Source organism: Ammodytes marinus (genome assembly GCF_949987685.1).
Source record: "Ammodytes marinus genome assembly, chromosome: 16".
Classification (NCBI taxonomy): Eukaryota; Metazoa; Chordata; class Actinopteri; order Uranoscopiformes; family Ammodytidae; genus Ammodytes; species Ammodytes marinus.
Window position 1 is genome coordinate 19,610,358 of NC_137220.1, and position 18,479 is coordinate 19,628,836.

At 43.3% G+C, this 18,479-nt stretch overlaps 3 protein-coding genes across 3 annotated transcripts; 2 read left to right on the forward strand and 1 right to left on the reverse strand.

Moving 5' to 3' along the window:
• The first annotated feature begins 634 nt into the window (after positions 1 to 634).
• gcat (glycine C-acetyltransferase) lies at positions 635 to 6,496 on the forward strand. The gene is made up of 9 exons (XM_080044781.1): positions 635 to 887; positions 1,527 to 1,657; positions 1,797 to 1,898; positions 1,997 to 2,143; positions 2,641 to 2,795; positions 3,452 to 3,534; positions 3,954 to 4,125; positions 5,064 to 5,185; positions 5,717 to 6,496. The coding sequence occupies exons 1-9, from the start codon at positions 668 to 670 to the stop codon at positions 5,866 to 5,868; spliced, it is 1,284 nt and encodes a 427-aa protein (XP_079900907.1). The 5' UTR covers positions 635 to 667; the 3' UTR covers positions 5,869 to 6,496.
• Positions 6,497 to 7,324: 828 nt separating this feature from the next.
• On the forward strand, positions 7,325 to 14,757 carry mcm5 (minichromosome maintenance complex component 5). Its single transcript, XM_080044434.1, has 16 exons — positions 7,325 to 7,632; positions 8,321 to 8,447; positions 8,565 to 8,693; positions 8,824 to 8,996; positions 9,363 to 9,518; positions 9,620 to 9,789; positions 10,189 to 10,360; positions 10,465 to 10,576; positions 10,745 to 10,888; positions 11,475 to 11,540; positions 11,643 to 11,819; positions 12,236 to 12,348; positions 12,460 to 12,588; positions 12,694 to 12,836; positions 13,907 to 14,034; positions 14,396 to 14,757. Exons 1-16 carry the CDS (start codon positions 7,460 to 7,462, stop codon positions 14,495 to 14,497), a joined length of 2,214 nt encoding a protein of 737 aa, XP_079900560.1. The 5' UTR covers positions 7,325 to 7,459; the 3' UTR covers positions 14,498 to 14,757.
• An 88-nt stretch (positions 14,758 to 14,845) lies between these two features.
• Positions 14,846 to 17,827, reverse strand: hmox1a (heme oxygenase 1a). The gene is made up of 6 exons (XM_080043147.1): positions 17,722 to 17,827; positions 17,576 to 17,627; positions 17,339 to 17,450; positions 17,030 to 17,245; positions 15,967 to 16,239; positions 14,846 to 15,125 (listed from the first exon to the last, which is right to left on the reverse strand). The coding sequence occupies exons 2-6, from the start codon at positions 17,623 to 17,625 to the stop codon at positions 14,958 to 14,960; spliced, it is 819 nt and encodes a 272-aa protein (XP_079899273.1). The 5' UTR covers positions 17,626 to 17,627; positions 17,722 to 17,827; the 3' UTR covers positions 14,846 to 14,957.
• Between the last annotated feature and the right edge of the window lie 652 nt (positions 17,828 to 18,479).

An 18,479-nucleotide genomic window follows, 5' to 3' on the forward strand; every position in this document is an offset into this window, starting at 1 on the left:
TTTAAAAACAATTAATGTATTGAAAACACATTCCCGTTCAGGATTTTCTTAATTTATTTTTAAAAAGCAGACTTTCAGTAGCCTCATACTATTTGCTGTAGTATGATCTGGCCTTGCGAGGCCTAGCCTGATAATTTGTACCAAGCCTACTTAGCCTACATTTTATTGTGAAAACTCACAGAGGGCAAACAGGTTCTGTGTGTGTGTGTGTGTGTGTGTGTGTGTGTGTGTGTGTGTGTGTGTGTGTGTGTGTGTGTGTGTGTGTGTGTGTGTGTGTGTGTGTGTGTGTGTGTGTGTGTGTGTGTGTGTGTGTTTGGTAGAAATGTGGTTTTAAACAATTATGACAATAAGCAAGTTATAAATGAGTGTTGATACGCGATAGCAGACAGCAAATAAAGTATGGCTGTGTACGCTATATAAAACTTATAATAGGTCCATTATAAAAGCAACACGTTGCTGCCATAGTAAATCTGAACCCGTGAGTAAATACTTTCTGAATGAATTCTGATTGGACCAAATAAGCCACTTGGCAAGCGCCCCGGCCTCTGATTGGTCCTCGGCACATACGCCTACCGTTGTTACGTGACTCAGCCACGCCTCACCACCTCCGGTGTTTTCTGCTGATCAGCTTCTGCTCTGCATACATTGAACACACTACTCTACCGTTATGTCTCTCGGAAAAGCTGCCCGGGGTTTGGTGAAGCCTCTCCGGGGCGTCCTTCGACCCTCGGCCTCGGTTCTGAACCGGAGCTACGCCGCCGTGGCGGAGGCTAGAGCGGTGCTACAGAATGAACTAGACGGCATACGAGAAGCGGGGACGTGGAAAGCGGAGAGGATCATCACGTCAAGGCAGGGTCCACAAATCAACGTGGAGGGCAGCCGGAGCAGTGAGTGAAAGCTGGTAGTTTACAGTACGCGATGGTAGCAGTGAGACCTAACTAGAGAGCAGGGTTGTTTGCCTGCCAAGGTGTTATCTTTTTGAACTTGACTCACACTACAGTTACTAGAGGGCACTGACTAGAGCTCGCTGGCGTCTGGTTTCACAGTGATAGGCTACCTGTCTGGAAATTCAACACACTCAACTTTTCAAAAGCACACGTGTCAAGCTAACCTCAAATACGTCCCAGCAATTGTGCAGTGAAAGCTCTTTTTCTTTGTGAAGCCCTACAAGACCAGCAGTGAGGTGACTACTGTCATCATAGCCAAAGGAAACTGCTGTTGGATCTTTAGTAGCCTTTGTGCAGCAGCAGCTGTTGAACCGTTGTAAAAGACAGATTGCTGAATTGTGAATGGCCATTTGACTTTTGGGTCATGACCCCTCGTGCGTGAATGCATTGTGTTTTTCACTTGCCAAAAAAGAGATAAAAGAAAAAAATACAGAATTTCTATTGCAGAGATAGGGTTACTCAATGTGCTTATTACCTCACTGATTCTAGTTGGTAGCTGTGTAATAACAAACTCAAACAGTGGTGCTTTTTCCGCCATTTGGTTTGCTGTTCGCCATCTAATCTGTCTGTCTGTCTCAGGCATTCTGAATTTCTGCGCCAACAACTACCTTGGCCTGTCCAGTCATCCAGAGGTGGTGCAGGCTGGCATCGAAGCTCTTCAGACGCACGGGGCCGGATTGAGCTCCGTCAGGTTCATCTGTGGCACGCAGGTACCACGGCAGACTCACCACCGCTCAGGCAGCACATGCATGTTGTTGATACACAGCTTTACTGAATCTCTCTCTCTCTCTCTCTCTCTCTCTCTCTCTCGCTCTCTCTCTCTCTCTCTCTCTCTCTTGTGTTTGATAGGACATGCACAAATACCTGGAGCAGAAGCTGGCCGAGTTTCACGAGAGGGAGGACTGCATCCTGTATGCTAGCTGCTTTGACGCCAACGCTGGACTGTTTGAGGTGTGTCTGTTGTGCTTTACACATCTAGAGCAATAGACTGAAAAAGCAGCACCCTCCCGATGATGACCAATAAAGTGTCATATCACTCTTAATGGCAGGTTCTGCTGGGCCCAGATGACGCAGTGCTGTCCGATGAACTGAACCACGCCTCCATCATCGATGGGATCCGGCTGTGTCGGGCCAAGAGGTTTCGCTACAAGCACATGGACCTGGGGGATCTGGAGAAACAGCTCAAAGAGGCTCAGGTGTGTGTGTGTGTGTGTGCGTGTGTGTGTGAACCACTTCCATAGAAGCTACTCTTGTCTCCCTTAGTCTGAAATCAAGGAACCGTCACTAAGAATTCCTGGTGGTAAATCCGCCTCTGTTATACTCATTGGAAGCCTCATTATTTGCAAGAGCAGAGAGCTTAGGCGTAGCAACAGTAAATAAGGGGAGCAAGGCTGGGCGATTGCTCTGAAGCAACCAAGGCATTTCCTGATTTACTCCAACTTGATATTTCCCAGTATTTGTTCTGCATCATGTGCTGTGTGGGTACTCTGAAGGGTAAAAAAATGATATTCATAAAACATGTCAACAACAGTCAGAAGAGTTCTTACAGGTCAAGTCTTTAGCACGTCCATGCTTCATGATGCATTCATTCTATGTTACTGAGGTGACGGGGGTCAGCTGAGGGTTACAGTATTGATTAGACTGCTGCGTACACTCCACTGATCATAAGGACACTGTCTATTCTCCTCCTCAGTCATCTCGTATGCGGCTGGTAGTGACAGATGGAGTCTTCTCTATGGATGGAGACGTGGCCCCTTTAACGGGGATCTGTGACCTGGCCGAGCAGTACGGAGCCATGGTGTTTATAGATGAATGCCACGCCACAGGCTTCCTAGGAGCCCGGGGCAGGTGGGTGAGATGCTGATAAAGCGGAAAAAAATCGAAAAGCATGCATTTCTTTTTGTTGATCTTTTTACTTTTTTACATTTCTTTGTGTGTGAAATGTGCAACTACATAGTTTAACAGGAACATGAGTGCCATATTAGCTGTTCAACTTCCTATCTTTCAGTTTTTCTAAGACACATTAGTCACAAGAATTTCTTAATTTTTTAAGAATAAATCTGCAAAAGTTGGACATTTTTATCAAATATTATGAAAACTTTTAACAAGAGTAAATAGTGTTAAATAAATAATACTGCTTTATATCAACTGGTAAGTTCTTGATACAGTGACGTTACATTGCGTTAATATGACAATTATATCATGGACAATATGTATCTTAATATGGATTAAGGTTGTTATAGTAATGACAAAAGTGGGAGATGAAGTGTAGCATAATTAAATAGAGACAGGAATAAGCTTTCAAGGTTTGACGTCCCCATTGTGTAAAAACATACACATTACTTAATGAGTTCAAGGTTTGTTTACTGAAATATACATTTTGAGTCGGGTGAAACTTAGTTCCTGTCCGAAACTTTTGTAAAAGTGCATTTTGTCGATGTGGCCAGAAGGTGTCGCCAAAGAAACGTAAATAAACTAATGGTCTGACACCCTATGATCTGCAGAGGAACAGACGAGCTCCTGGGAGTGATGGACAGAGTTCAGATCGTAAACTCCACCCTGGGGAAAGCTCTGGGAGGAGCAGCAGGTACGTCTCCATCTACAAGTCAAGTTCTGCCTATTTATTGCATAAGTGTTATGTGTGCTGCTATGTGCCAGACTATTTCTTGGCTGTGAGCAGTTGCCAGGTAACCAGTGGAGACTCCAGGAAGTTCCTGCTCTCAGCCAAGAAATGGTCAGTCAGGCGTATATCCTCCATGAAACGTCTAACAGAGCAAGGCTAGCAGTGTCCCCAATGTATGCAGACTTAATGCTAAGCTAACCAGCCGCTGGGCTAGCCGTAGCTTTATTTTTATTTTACACCTAACTCTGCCAGTATAATAATAATACAATAATGTGTTTTTAACGTCAAACTAGACCTTTAAAAACTGCTATTATGGTATTAATAACAAGACGTCACTGTTCCATACTTAACAATTTCTCTGTGTTATCATTGTCTGTTTCCAGGGGGCTACACAGTGGGCCCCAAGCCTCTCATTGACTTGTTGAGGCAGCGCTCGCGGCCGTACCTCTTCTCCAACTCCCTCCCTCCTCCCGTGGTGGGCTGTGCCACCAAGGCTGTGGAGCTGCTGCTAGCCTCTAACGAGATCGCACAGAGCATGACGGCCAAAACCATGAGGTATGTTTCTTCTAAGGGAGGGTGCTTTCACATTATAATTACTAAGTTACTTGTCAGGGAGACAACATTATTTTTCTGAAAGCCTTCTTATATTTTTTATATTTATTTTGTTCACACCTATTCAAATGAATGAAATGTCCTTAAAAGACTTAAAAGCTCCATTTGGCTGACGGAGGACTACAGAGTGGGGTTATAAGTCTGGTTTTCTCACTATGAGCAGTCCTTTCTCTTCACACAGTCATTTGATTAATTGTTGAATTTTAAAGAGCAGAGCTCAGATATACCGGTGTGCCTTCAGTGATACAGTTTTCTGCTAGGGAGTAAGACATTTGTGTGGTGCTAATTTTCTCCTCACCCGCAGAGCTCATATTAGCACACAGTTTTTCTAAATGGGTCGGTGGAATAAAATACATTTCCCTTCTTGTTTGTTAACCTTTATCAGTGACGCCCACATGCTGCCTTCAGGCCACATTATGCGAGTGTGCCAACGCATACATTTTTGAAAATAGTCTTATATTCAGATATACAGCAACATAGGCATTACTGTGAAGGCTGTTGTAATTCATCCTGGATATACACAAAACACACATTGAAACATGGGCTAACAAACGTTCCAAAGGTATGAAAAACAGCCAGACCTAGTCACCTTATATTACAATTCGATATTTATCGGGACTTATCAACACTTCACAATCTCAGTGAGATTACTAGTATGGCCGATTGTGCCCAAAGAACAAACACACACAGTTTACCTGTCCTGAGTTTACGTATACTGTAACAGAGACTCTTTATTTAGTTTTTTCTGTTCCCAAACTGGCACCGTTAGATTTCGCCCATTCACATAAGATACCATATGCTTTAATTGGTGTGTGCACACTTAAACTGCTAGAGTCTAGCAGTTAGACTAATGTCATGTGTCTTCTATTCTGTCCATTCAGGTTCAGGAACAAGATGACGGAGGCCGGCTTCACCATCTCCGGCTCGGCTCATCCCATCTGTCCTGTGATGTTGGGAGACGCTCGGCTGGCCTCTGTGATGGCCGATGATATGCTGAAGCTAGGTCAGACATGTCATGGATACATAGCTGAAAGAGTTCATATAGTGATTCCATTTTTGGACACAGCCTCTTTTCATTTTTAAAATCAAACAATACTGTGTACAGGTCTTAATGCATTTTCAGCATGTTTTAAAGAACAAAATGTCTCATAAATCAGACTTGTAACAACATATGAACAAATCCGTCTGTGATAACCTTTAATATACTGCTAAGAATTATGTTGGATGTTGTTGATGTAAGTGCTTTAGATGTTGAAAGTTTGGTTAAGAGCATTGGAAAAAAACTTATGTTAAGATAATGGCTATTAAAGATGGTTGTATAGGAGAATGTTCAGTCAATTAAACACCAAAATGTACCTTTTGAACCTTTTATTTATACTAGTATGAAAGAAGACATGTTATGGAAGCGAAGTCGAAGTAGAATTAGTTGCCTGCAGTATCTCACCTTAAATTAGAAATACACTGAAAAGTTAATGAACCACTGCTACCTCACTAAATGTTTGCAGCTTTGTTAACACGTGTCTTCCCTCCACAGGAGTGTATGTGATTGGATTCTCCTTCCCGGTGGTACCAAAGGGCAAAGCCAGAATCCGTGTTCAGATCTCGGCCGCCCACACCGATGAAGACATCGATCACTGTGTGGACGCCTTCATTCAGACCGGCAGGAAGCATGGAGTCGTCTCCTGAATGAGACACGTGAAGATTCTGCAGCATATTAAATACTGAATTATTGCAGTGCTTCTGCAGATCGTGCCTGTTACCTATGGAACAAGTAATGCGGATGGAAATGTTACACTGCTGGGTCTACGGAGGGCTATTGTTGTTTGTGTTTGCTTTGCTGAATAAAGCACTGTTGCAATAGGGCTGTCAAACAAAAATGCATATGAGGGAGAAAATGTTTCGAACAAATCCTTGTATCTTTTTTAAAAATAGATGTTTATTTTGGCTAGTCATTGATCTGTTCTATAGATTGTGGTTTGAATGATTGTGAAGGTAATTTAATTCTAGTTATAGTCACTGCATTACCAGCATTCATCAGTGTTCAACTCATCCTGCAAGGCCATGGAAAAAAACTGATGCACCTGGTTTATGCTGAGTAGTGAGAAAAAGATTGTAGTTTACTTATTTTTCTCAACTCCAACATTTCTGAACTTTTGACATTAAGGGCTTTGATATTGTTCAGCGCACCCAAAGGTCATGTGCTGTTGTCTCTACTCAGGAGGAGAGTTGCTTCGCCTTTTCCCTTCAAGAAATGCAACAGCAGATTTCGCAAATGTTTGGTATGGCAGAATGTAAAATAAAGTGTCACTCTTTGCTTAGCAATATTTGTTTTGTTTTCCATATTTGAGGTTCACTGTGCCGAAAGCAGTTTGCACTATTGTTTCACATTCACCTGTTGAAGTTTGTCTTCTGCGTTTGTCTTCTGCGTTCACCTTGAACAACCTGAGTATGGGTTTTGTGTGAGCATTACTCGTGACATAACTATTTTTGAAGATATGTTGTAATAAATCAGTGAAGTCAAATATAAAACGTACACAAGTGTGAAGGAGAAACCTCAAACCTCCAGTGCAAACACAGATTACAATGGATGCACTAGATGTTGGGGGGTGGAGGGGGGGATACTTTTCTGCCTTGAATATTATGGGGATACAATTATTTTGTGCATTTTATTGTTCTTTCAGGAGAGCTTTCTCAATAATAGTAATACCGATTATAGCTAAGTCACAACATCTTAAATTTCACATAAGAAATGATTACTTATGCAAAGGCCTCTTAAACTGCCCTTGTTGGTATGTTATTTGTTACCCACAGTTAATACGGATAACACCCTAAATCCTATCAAGCATGATAGCTTGTGTTTAGGCAGGTGAGACTGTGTTAATGTTTTTAATGTTGTATTCATGCTTCTTTATGGCACACTGTTGCTGATAGTCACTCACCATGCGTTCATTCCTCGACTCCTCCTCCTCCTGTTGTCTATTTCGCGCCATTAGAGCTCTCAAACTCCGCCTCGACATCCAAGACACGCCTCCACAGTGCCGCTCTGACCAATTAGAACAGGTGGTAGTGACCCGCAGCCAATCAGGCGACAGGAAGTGGGCGTTACGAGGAGCAACTCGCGGGAAACAGACGGGAAGGAGTTCAGTTTTTGCCGCGAAGCAGATCCTGTAGACAGCTTTGTCTCTGGCACTTTACAGCCAACGTGTTTGTCTTTTAAACTTTGAAAAATATAGTTCACGCTATCTAATTTAGCTTTTTGCTAGCTACCTGCTTTAGTATGTCTGGCTTTGACGACCCGGGAGTGTACTACAGTGACAGCTTCGGAGGTGGAGAGGGACATGGCGTGGATGAAGGCGGACATAAGAGGGTGCAGATCAAGAAGCGGTTCCGCGAGTTCCTCCGCCAGTTCAGAGTTGGGACAGACCGCACCGGCTTCACTTATAAATACAGGTCAGTTCATTATATACACTATCATGGGACATCACCGTTATTATGGTAGACTACTTTATGGACATGAATGAGTTGGGGAGGATCATCTAGGAAAAAGAAAATGGGTATAAAAACCAGTGCCTGTGTGTGTGTGTGTGTGTGTGTGTGTGTGTGTGTGTGTGTGTGTGTGTGTGTGTGTGTGTGTGTGTGTGTGTGTGTGTGTGTGTGTGTGTGTGTGTGTGTGTGTGTGTGTGTGTGTGTGTGTGTGTGTGTGTGTGTGTGTGTGTGTGTGTGTGTGTGTGTGTGTGTGTGTGTGTGTGTGTGTGTGTGTGTGAAGGAAATTAATCTTAAAGGGACATTCCACTGATTTTACATGTGAGGTCGATTATTCATAAGGAAGGGGTAATTTGGCATGAGAAAAAAAGTTTTATGTGCATCTGGAGAGTGATTGGTCTGGATAAAAACAATCCCGATGACGTCATCTGTCTCATTTTATGCTCGACTTAAAGGTTTAGTGGAACGTGTTACAAGATTAAAGTGTGCACTCTTAGCCTTTGTTGTGAACTACTTTGTATCTGAAATTAGTTTGGTATATGCCCATCGCTTTTTCCGTCTTTCCAAAGAGACCCCTTAATAGAGTAAGGGCAACACTAAACCGCTGAAATGCCCCCTGTGTAACTTTCTGTGTTTTTTTTGTTTTTTTTATCAGAGATGATCTGAAGAGACACTACACCCTGGGGGAGTACTGGGTGGAGGTGGAGATGGAGGACCTGGCCAGCTTCGACGAGGACCTGTCTGACTGTCTCTACAAGGTGCCCTCTGAGAACCTGCCGCTGGTGAGTGTCCAACTGAAACGCAACGCAATGAAACCTTGAAGATGATTTGACCCTGTCTGTTTACCTTATTGTCATCCATGATAAGTCTCCTCTTTAACGATCCCTTCTCATTCCCAGCTGGAGGAAGCAGCCAAGGAGGTGGCCGACGAGGTGACCCGCCCCCGGCCTGTAGGGGAGGAGACGGTGCAGGACATCCAGGTCATGGTGAAGAGCGACGCGCATCACGCTTCCATCCGCTGCCTCAAGGTACAACACACACACACACACACACACACACCCACACCCATTCACCTCTCGAGTTCTCATTGTTATTGTCGACCCATTGATCAACATCTTACCATTTAAAAAAATTAAAATAAAAATCTCCCCTCTACAGTCTGAGCAGGTGTCCCGTCTGGTGAAGGTGCACGGCATCATCATATCGGCCACCCCAGTGAAGGCCAAGGCCACCAGGGTGTGTCTGCAGTGTAGAGGCTGCAGAGCCACACTCAGCAACATCCCTCTGCCTCCAGGCCTGCAGGGATACGCTCTGCCCCGCAAGTGCAACACGTGAGTGAATTTTTCCTTTTTTGAAATGATAAAGAGACACTTGCAAGGTGGTACACAATGTAAACTAATAATAATAGCTTAGTTTTATATAGTGCCTTTGGGAAAACAAAAGTACAGGGGTCCCTGCAAGGGGATGAAACTAAAGTAAATTCTGTACTTTGGTTTTTAACTTGACCTCTTTACTTGAGTTTTTATTCAAAATGAACCAAACCACTGACATGAAAACGATCTTGGGGAGGATATTAAGAACAAATATGAAATGTAAACCATAATCCCATGTCTTCTACTCCTCGAGCAGAGCATTCTAAAGCTTTAAGGAGGCAGATATTTATGTCCTGCTACTCTTCTCTCTCTCTCTCTTCTCAGCGAGGCTGCTGGCAGGGTGAAGTGTCCCATTGACCCATACTTCATCCTCCCGGACCGCTGCGTGTGTGTGGACTTCCAGACCCTCCGGCTGCAGGAAGCCCCTGACGCTGTGCCCCACGGAGAGATGCCCCGACACCTGCAGCTCTACTGTGACAGGTAGGCAGCCCGAAACAACTACTTCAATCCTGGATGATATTTATCTCTATTGCTGTGCCCTGGTTCAGAACTGATTTTCCTCCCTCCTCTTTGTCTCCCAGGTACCTGTGTGACCGTGTTGTCCCAGGCAACAGAGTCACCATCATGGGAATCTACTCCATCAAGCAGGTCGCGGCCACAAAGACCAAAGGCAGAGAGAAGAGTGCTGGAGTGGGCATCCGCATGTCCTACCTGAGGGTGGTCGGCATCCAGGTGGACACAGAAGGAGCAGGTACAGAGGAAATTCTGCATTAAAGGTGTTTTGGAGACTGTCAAAATCACCGAATATCTCCCCACGATGCACTTCCTGTCTGTACTGTGTGTGCACTGAAAAAATATCCAGTGTTTATACACAGTCTAGACCCTGTAAATGGGCATGCTAGCTACGGTGAGCCCCCTTTGTTAACATACCCTTTGTTTACATGCCAGTTTACAGAGCCTAGGCTTTGTATTAATAAAAAAAAAAAATTCATTGCGCACACACCTGCAGATTGTGAAATATTCACAGATTTTGACAACAAGCATACTCCAGAATCATTGATGCCACCTTTCTGAAAAATGCATGATATAGGATAGAAATAGGACCTGGTTACATTTCAATATGTTTTTTGTTTTTTTTTAATCCTTCCAGGTCGTGGTGCCACTGGCTCGGTCACTCCCCTGGAGGAGGAGGAGCTGAGAGCGCTGGCTGCTTCTCCCAACGTCTATGAAGCTCTGGCTCGCTCTGTGGCGCCGTCCATCTTTGGCAGTGATGATCTGAAGAAGGCCATCACCTGTCTGCTGTTTGGAGGCTCCAGGAAGAGGTGAAGCTACCGGCCCTGTGCTTCAAACCAGCACAGTTCAGTGCATCACCTCCTCAGTTCTTGTTTTTAGTAACATTTTGCCTCCCCGCCCCTCCTCTCTGCAGGCTGCCTGACGGTCTCACTCGGAGGGGAGACATCAACCTGCTGATGCTGGGAGATCCCGGCACAGCCAAGTCTCAGCTGCTCAAGTTTGCGGAGAGATGTTCGCCTATCGGGGTAATTATCCTCTCTCCTGTGCTCCATGGAGCTTCACTGTTTCACTGAATTGTTCTCATCATAGTTCCCTTTATCTATCTGTTCAAGACTGTTTTTATGTATATTTGAATGCTAGAATGTGAATTTAGTTTCTGATTGTGAGCCTTTTTTGTTGCTGTGTGCCAACAGGTCTACACCTCTGGTAAGGGCAGCAGTGCAGCCGGTCTGACTGCGTCTGTGTTGAGGGATCCAAACACTCGTGGGTTCATCATGGAGGGCGGAGCCATGGTGCTGGCCGACGGTGGAGTGGTGTGCATCGACGAGTTTGACAAGGTAAAAAAAGATCCCTTCTAGCAGGAGTTTAAAGGTGCACTATGCAGTTTCACCGGAGGGGGTTATTTACATCTGTAGAGCCTGCAGTTGGTTTACAATAAATGTTTTCACTACATGTAATTCTTAATTTGGTATAATCATCATAAATCAAAACTAAATTATTTTGAGGCACACATTAGAATAGGATATGTTTGTAAACAAAACTGTGGGCCCTCCTGTCGTAAACAACAACATTGAAACATTAACTTTTGAGGTAGCTTTCTAATTTCAAAAAGTGTTCTAGGGATACAATCTTTCATATAGGGCTGCAACAACGAATCGATAAAATCGATTACTAAAAGCGTTGACAACGAATTTGGTCATCGATTCGTTGAGTCGCGCGATTAATAAGTCACTTGTAGGCGCAGCACTGTGTACATCCAGCCGCCGAAAGGTTCATGCATGCCCACAGCGAGCCTTCCGCGCGTATTTTGTTGAATCAGTTATGAAATTACACCTTGGCAAATGTTCACTTCTCTGACACACCCAATATTACGTGGTGCACCTTTAACGTTTGACCTCATCTGTATCCCCCCCTGTTGCTCAGATGAGAGAGGACGACAGAGTGGCCATTCACGAGGCCATGGAGCAGCAGACCATCTCCATCGCCAAGGTATAACCTTATTTGTCTATCTTTTATTAATAGCACAATTCCTTCACTGCATTGTGTTCTTTAACCTGGACAAACCTAACAACTCTTCACTGTGTTATACAGGCTGGCATCACCACCACTCTGAACTCGCGCTGCTCTGTGCTGGCTGCAGCTAACTCTGTGTTCGGCCGATGGGACGACACAAAGGGCGAGGACAACATCGACTTCATGCCCACCATCTTGTCCCGTTTCGACATGATCTTCATCATCAAAGACCTTCACGACCAGCAGCGAGACATGGTAAGCTGTTTGATACGTTAGGCTATATATTGTAGCATTATTGCACATATTCTTGTACACTTACATACTTCTTTCTATATATTTCTATTCTAAATTGGAGCATCTGTAAACTTCCCCCTGGGCACCAATAGTATTTGGGGAGCGTGTCTTATGTTCCCACAGCCCGATTGTCCTACTTTTTCTAAGTAATCTAACTATATAATAGAGGTGTGTGTGTGACTCCTATTCTGACTTCTCCCTTCACCCTAACCACCCAGCTGTGATGCCTGAACCTATTTGTCAATTTCAGGAACATAGGGCTGTGGGAACATAGGGATGACCCCAAGTATTTCTGATTGTCTGGATTGAAGTTTGCCCCTTTGTCCTTTTTTTAAAATCCTTGAAATGATTGAGTGTGATGTTTTGTGTGTTCCTAGACGCTAGCCCGTCACGTGATGAACGTCCACCTGAGCGCTCACACACAGACAGAAGGTGTGGAGGGAGAAATCACACTGGCCACCTTCAAGAAATACATAGCCTACGCCAGAGCGTGAGTCAATTTTGTCATTACTTTTTAATTTTGATCTTGTTTCGAGTCCAAACTGTGACACATAAACCAGGCTCACCAATATAATTCGATGTTGGTTTTTACCGCTTACAGTAAATGCGGCCCTCGGCTCTCCGCTGCCGCCGCTGAGAAGCTAAAGAACAGATACGTTGTGATGAGGAGTGGAGCGAGAGAGCACGAAAGAGAGACGGACAAAAGGCCCTCCATCCCTATCACCGTCAGGTAAGTTTTTTTTTTTTTTTTTTTTTTTTTGTCATTCACATCAATCCCAATTTTTCTGTTATGTGAGTGATCTAAAATAACCGTTCTGTGTCTGTGCTCCTCCAGGCAGCTGGAGGCCGTCATAAGAATCGCAGAGTCTCTGGCCAAGATGAAGCTGCAGGCCGTGGCTGGAGAGGAAGAGGTCGACGAGTCCCTCAGACTCTTCCAGGTTTCCACACTGGACGCTGCAATGTCCGGCAGCCTGTCAGGTGTGTGTGTGTGTGTGTGTGTGTGTGTGTGTGTGTGTGTGTGTGTGTGTGTGGGGCTGTGAATCTTTTGGAATCCACGGTTCGATTTGTCCTGGAGTCACGATTCGATTCAAAGTCGATTTCTTGATTCGGTTTAAAGAGGATTTCAAGATCTACTCCAGTCCACTGTGTGCTAAGAGGCGTTATGGCAAATAATGGACAAGCATGGAATCAAATACAAGTCCATGTCTTATTTATCTTCATTTAAGTCTGTTCTAATGTGAAGCTTATCATTTTAAGGCAAGTCAACATTACCGGCTGCAGCAAAATACTTAAAAGAAAAACGATTCTGGCAAATTATGAATCGATTTAAAGGTTCAGTAAGCAGAATGGTTCTTTTAGCTAACTTCCTGTCACTGACTGCAGTTAGCAGTCCCCTCCCTCGTCCCGACGTCACCACATTACTGCACTGTGGTCTTCAAGCAGCAAGTTATGTAGCATCATCTCAGATAAGTACGAGTGATAAAACATGATAAAAACCATCAAAACAGACATTGGAAAGGATTTTTACCTGCTCCGCCATTGTAGGCGCATAAACATTCACCCATCTGTCGCTCTGTGCGTGCACCGGCAGTGAGACGGGTGCCTGTTTGTAGCGTTCTCTCTTCTGATTGGATATCAGTTTCGGGATCCCTGAAAAGTTTATTTGCCGATTACATGCAGAGCGGGTGACTGAGAGATTGGCTTTAGGAAACGCGCACACTATATAAGTGATCACTGTATGAATAAAGAGCGATTTAACACTTATATTAACATAAATAAATCGCTTACTTCACCTTTAAATTCGCAGGACATAGGAATCGCGATTTTTACATGAATCGATTGTTTTCACCACCCCTAGTGTAGTGTTTAACTAGTCACCACGAGTGTTATTTTATCACTTGAACATACAAACAGCGAAAGGCATAAACTGCAGTGTGCCAGGATCAACATTGGTGCTGTTTAATCTACCAATCATAATTTGAAAAGAATTGGAAACGCCAGTGTTAACTTCCTCTCCTATGAATGCTAACTTGCTCTTTTGTCTGTAGGAGTGGAAGGCTTCACTTCCACGGAGGACCAGGAAATGGTGTCACGCCTCGAGAAGCAGCTGAAGAGACGCTTCGCCATCGGCTCCCAGGTGTCTGAGCACAGCATCGTGCAAGACTTCACCAAACAGGTCAGTGAGAGGGAACCAAATGAAATCACTTTATTTATTAATTGCACAATGTTGTACCGGGGTATGATGAGTTTACCGCTTAATGTGCCAAAAAGCTTGTACTGCTCTCTTCCTGTTCGTTACCTGTATGGCCACTACGTATTAAACAAACGTGGATTTTGCATCGTGTGCTTGTGTATCTTGCCTAGGCAAGACGACAAAGACACACTTTATGCTTTCCATGGACACGAAGCAACATTAACACAGAAGAAATCAAAAACACATCCAATCCTATAATAAGAAAGCAGCAGAGATAGAAAATAAAAATGTCCTATCTAGTTTTAAGTTTAATCTGGGTATATTTCTCCCTGTGCTTTTACAGAAATATCCAGAACACGCCATCTACAAAGTGCTCCACCTGATGTTGAGGAGAGGCGAGCTGCAGCACCGCATGCAGAGGAAAGTTCTCTACAGAGTCAAGTAGAGCCAACTGTTCTCTAATGCACTTATATATAAATTGCTGATTGTAAATAGTTTTGAGCTGCGCATTCGTTCTACTCAGTTTTTGCCAATGGACTCCTTAGAATATCTTCTGATCTCAGACATGGTGGAAACCGTTTACTCCAAACTTTGGATTGATGTAGGAACTCCCATTTGTATTCTAAAACAGTGAAAAATGTTTATGGTGTCACCGTTAAGATGAAATCAAGTGTCTGCATAATGTGTAAAAGAAAAAATAAAGTATTTGAAATCATATTAAGGTGTGTGTGTAAGTCATCACATAAATCTAAAAAAAAAACTAGTTTGACGTATATCTTCCTGTGTAGTTTTAATAAAAATCGTAGAAATTACCAGTTTAGAAAGTGACAGTTTCAGTCTAGATTTCACATGTTTACATTGAGTGTTTTATAAAGTGCTTATTGGTTGGCGAAGCTGGTTGAAGCCTACATGGCGTAGATTCCGATTCCGATAGTAGTCACTGCAACGCACAATCCCACGGTGAACCGCATGAATGGCGATGATGGGAACAGGGCATTTTGGACTGCTCTGTCCTCCGATTGGTCTGCGGTTTCCGTGGTGACACTCAACATTTTCTGCAAGTCATCAAAAACCTATTGGGGGGGGGGGGGGAAGGCATAAAAAAAATCAGCATGGTAGCAGATTCACTTCCTCTAGTTGAACTGCTTTCTGTGTGACTTTAAAAACAATTCTCTGTGCCATAACGTGACATTGACACAACGCTGGGTTACATAGGCCTACTGTCCGTACTCTTTAAGACTAGACACTGCAGGGAATAATGGGTAACATTTTAACATAAACAAATCCTTCCATAATAACTTTCATGATACTGCTTGGAACTATAATGGAAAGTTAAATTGATGTTAGGGCTTTAGAAGTTGAGATTTTCAGTTCAAAAGTTGAGATAATGGTCGTTAATGATGGTTGTGTATGAGAAATATATAGACGCAAACGGACAAGGTTTAGTCAAATAAACATTTGAACACCCATACGGAACCGGCATTCTATCATTATAAAATCACTATTATAATTTAATGAATGAGCTTTTTCTTCCCTCAGTCTTCCTTCTGTCTTCCCTTGGCCCAGCTGTCCTGTTAATCCTAACCCCACATTTTCCCATGTGTGATGTCAGGCATGAGAAAATGTAGGGTTAGAGAGTGAGACCACAAAACACTCTTTCTGCCTTTTCTCAGGCCAGGATGAACCGATTTCTAAAATGTTTGCACATTTATACAACATTGGATCTCAGAGTTCAATACACCTTCATATTCCCACCGGTGAAGTAGGTCTTTAAATGTACATTTTGAATTTTTTATTCATACCAGCATGATAAAAGTCATGTTATGGAAGCAATGTAGCCAGACAAATCAAAATTGTCAAGTGCTTGAAAAAATTGTCCTATTGATTTGGCCCTGCAAATCCCTCGGTTCTCACCTGGATGTTGCACTCAAAGGCAGCGACGGCCTCATCCAGCACCCGGGCCCTCTCCCTCTCTGTCAGCTCGATGCTGTTCATGCGGCTCCTGTACAGCTGCTTGAAGCGGTGGGGGCTGGTGACGCCCGGGAAGGAGAAGAACGAAAGGCCCTCGTTGCTGCGCAGCCCTAGAGACTTCTGGGTAATCTTCCCCAGTACTTGACCTCCTGACAGATCCCCCAGGTAGCGAGTGTAGGCGTGGGCGACCAGCAGCTCTGGACTGTCTCTACCAACCTTTAACAACAACAAGAACACATTTTCAAATTCAGCTCTTTGTATCCTCAACTGAGCCTAACTCTGATTGTTCATTCTTCCAGGATATCCGTGGGTTCTTAAAAGTGTTTTTAATATTCTTAAAATAAGGCCTTAAAAGTATCGAACTTCCTTTACAAAGGTCTTACATTTTTTGATTGCCCTTTTGTAGGATACAAATTAGTACTTCAGAGAGTGGTCCTTATGTGACAAATAAGCACTTTTTGATTGTGTTAATATACACGCACTTCACAAAGCTATTAGTACAGTATATCAATCTGAGTATAGTATTGATGTGAGTTTATAATGAGATGTTCTTCAATGTGTTATATCCTTCCTACTTCTGCCAGTATGGCCTGAATTTGGCATTACATTTCATTTTAAGTGGCCCTAAAAGGGTATTAAAAAGTCTTACATTGTATGGTGCACTATGTGGCTTCAGAGGAGGGGGATGTGTTTACATTTACTGAGTCTGCAGTTACTTTACTAAATGTAAACTCTACATGTCATTCTTAGTATTGAATAATTCTATCATCATAAATCAAAACAAGCTCATTTTGAGGCACCATGAACCAACTGTAAGACTAGAATACTTGTGTAGACAAAACTGTGAGCCCTGCTGCTGTAAACAACAAAAGTAAAACAGTATAACATTTGTTTATTCAGATATGAGAATATACCATTTTTAACTTCTCTGACGTACCCAAAGTTACATATTGCACCTTTAACTTGGTAACCCTTAGGATACCCATGTCTTCCTCTGTCCGCTCACCTTGCGTAACCTCTCCCCATATGTGTGTGTGGCGGCGGGGACGACCACCCTCTTCCTCCAGTCCGAGCCAAAGAAATGCTCCAGATCTGTCTCCAGTGACTCCAGGCGGGCTAGTTCCTGAGGGAAGTATATGGGCGCAACGGCCGGATGGGAAGAGTTTCTGTCCAGCTCCTCTTCCAGCACCTTGTAGATCTCGTAGAGGGAACACAGCAGCACCTATACAGAGGCATATAAAAGATCAGCATCCACATACTGTTTCTCTATGATTGTGTTTCACTGGAGGCCATGCTGGAGTGTTAGAGTCGTCACCTTGTACTGTGTCAGGGTGATCTGTCCTTTCTGGTAGCTCAGCATCAGCTGTGTGTTCTCAGCCCTGACGTGGTTGTCTTTAGTGGCCGCTTTAATCTGCTCTGATAAATCACTGACACACACACACACACACACACACAGAGAAAAAGACGATTACTTTAAAATAACTTTAGAAGCTTTAAACAATCAAAAAAGCCCTCTGCGAAATACATTTCTGTTTTTTAAACTTTTGGTTACCTGCCAACGTCTCCTGTATAATTTTTCCTCGCACTCTTCATGGTCTCCATCTCTGCAAACAGTAACAAATGATCCACATTGGTTCGATGAAACACATTTATTATGAATAACCATTTATGTGTGTAACACAGCTGCATATAACATACCTGAAATGAATTTTGGTCTTGTCCTCTCTTGTGTTGCTTGGCCCCTTTGACTCTTGTTGCCTCCACTGAGGCTCTGGCAGCTTCACCCTGCCTCTTTTATACAGCCTTGATACTCTGTAGCAGCTGAGAGGGATTTTTTTAAGGAAGTGAGACTGCTGACTCACGTTAATCCAGACTTGCTGAGGCGTTAACGTGACAAAGCAAGTGTGTAAATATGGTGGAGAAAAATGAGAGAAACATGACAAGGCTAGAACATACAGTGACAAGTCAAAGGTGGAGTCAGCGATTCTGGAGAATGCTTGTTGACAAAATCACTTTTAGTCAATATCAGTGAATATGTCCTCACGATCCGCTACCCGTCAAATACTACATACACCTAGGCTCTGTAAATGGGCATGTTGTCTAGGGTGGGCCCCCTTTGTTTACATATCCTTTGGTTACGTACCAGTTTACAGAGCCTTGGCTGTGTATTAACACTGGATTTTATTTCAGTGTGCACACACACTACTGATAGATAGCGGATCATGAGGAAATATTCACTGATTTTGACAACAAAAAAATATTTTGACAACAAGCATTAACGATGAAGAAGATTCCAATGGATTAGTTTAATATGTTTAAGAGTAAAACGTATAAGATCGATGTAATTTGAAAAGCCATAGCCTATTGCTTAGTAATATATCAATAGTAACATAACAACATATGGTCCAAGTGAAAAGGCCTGTTTGGCATCCTGTTAACAATTTCCATCGGAATAC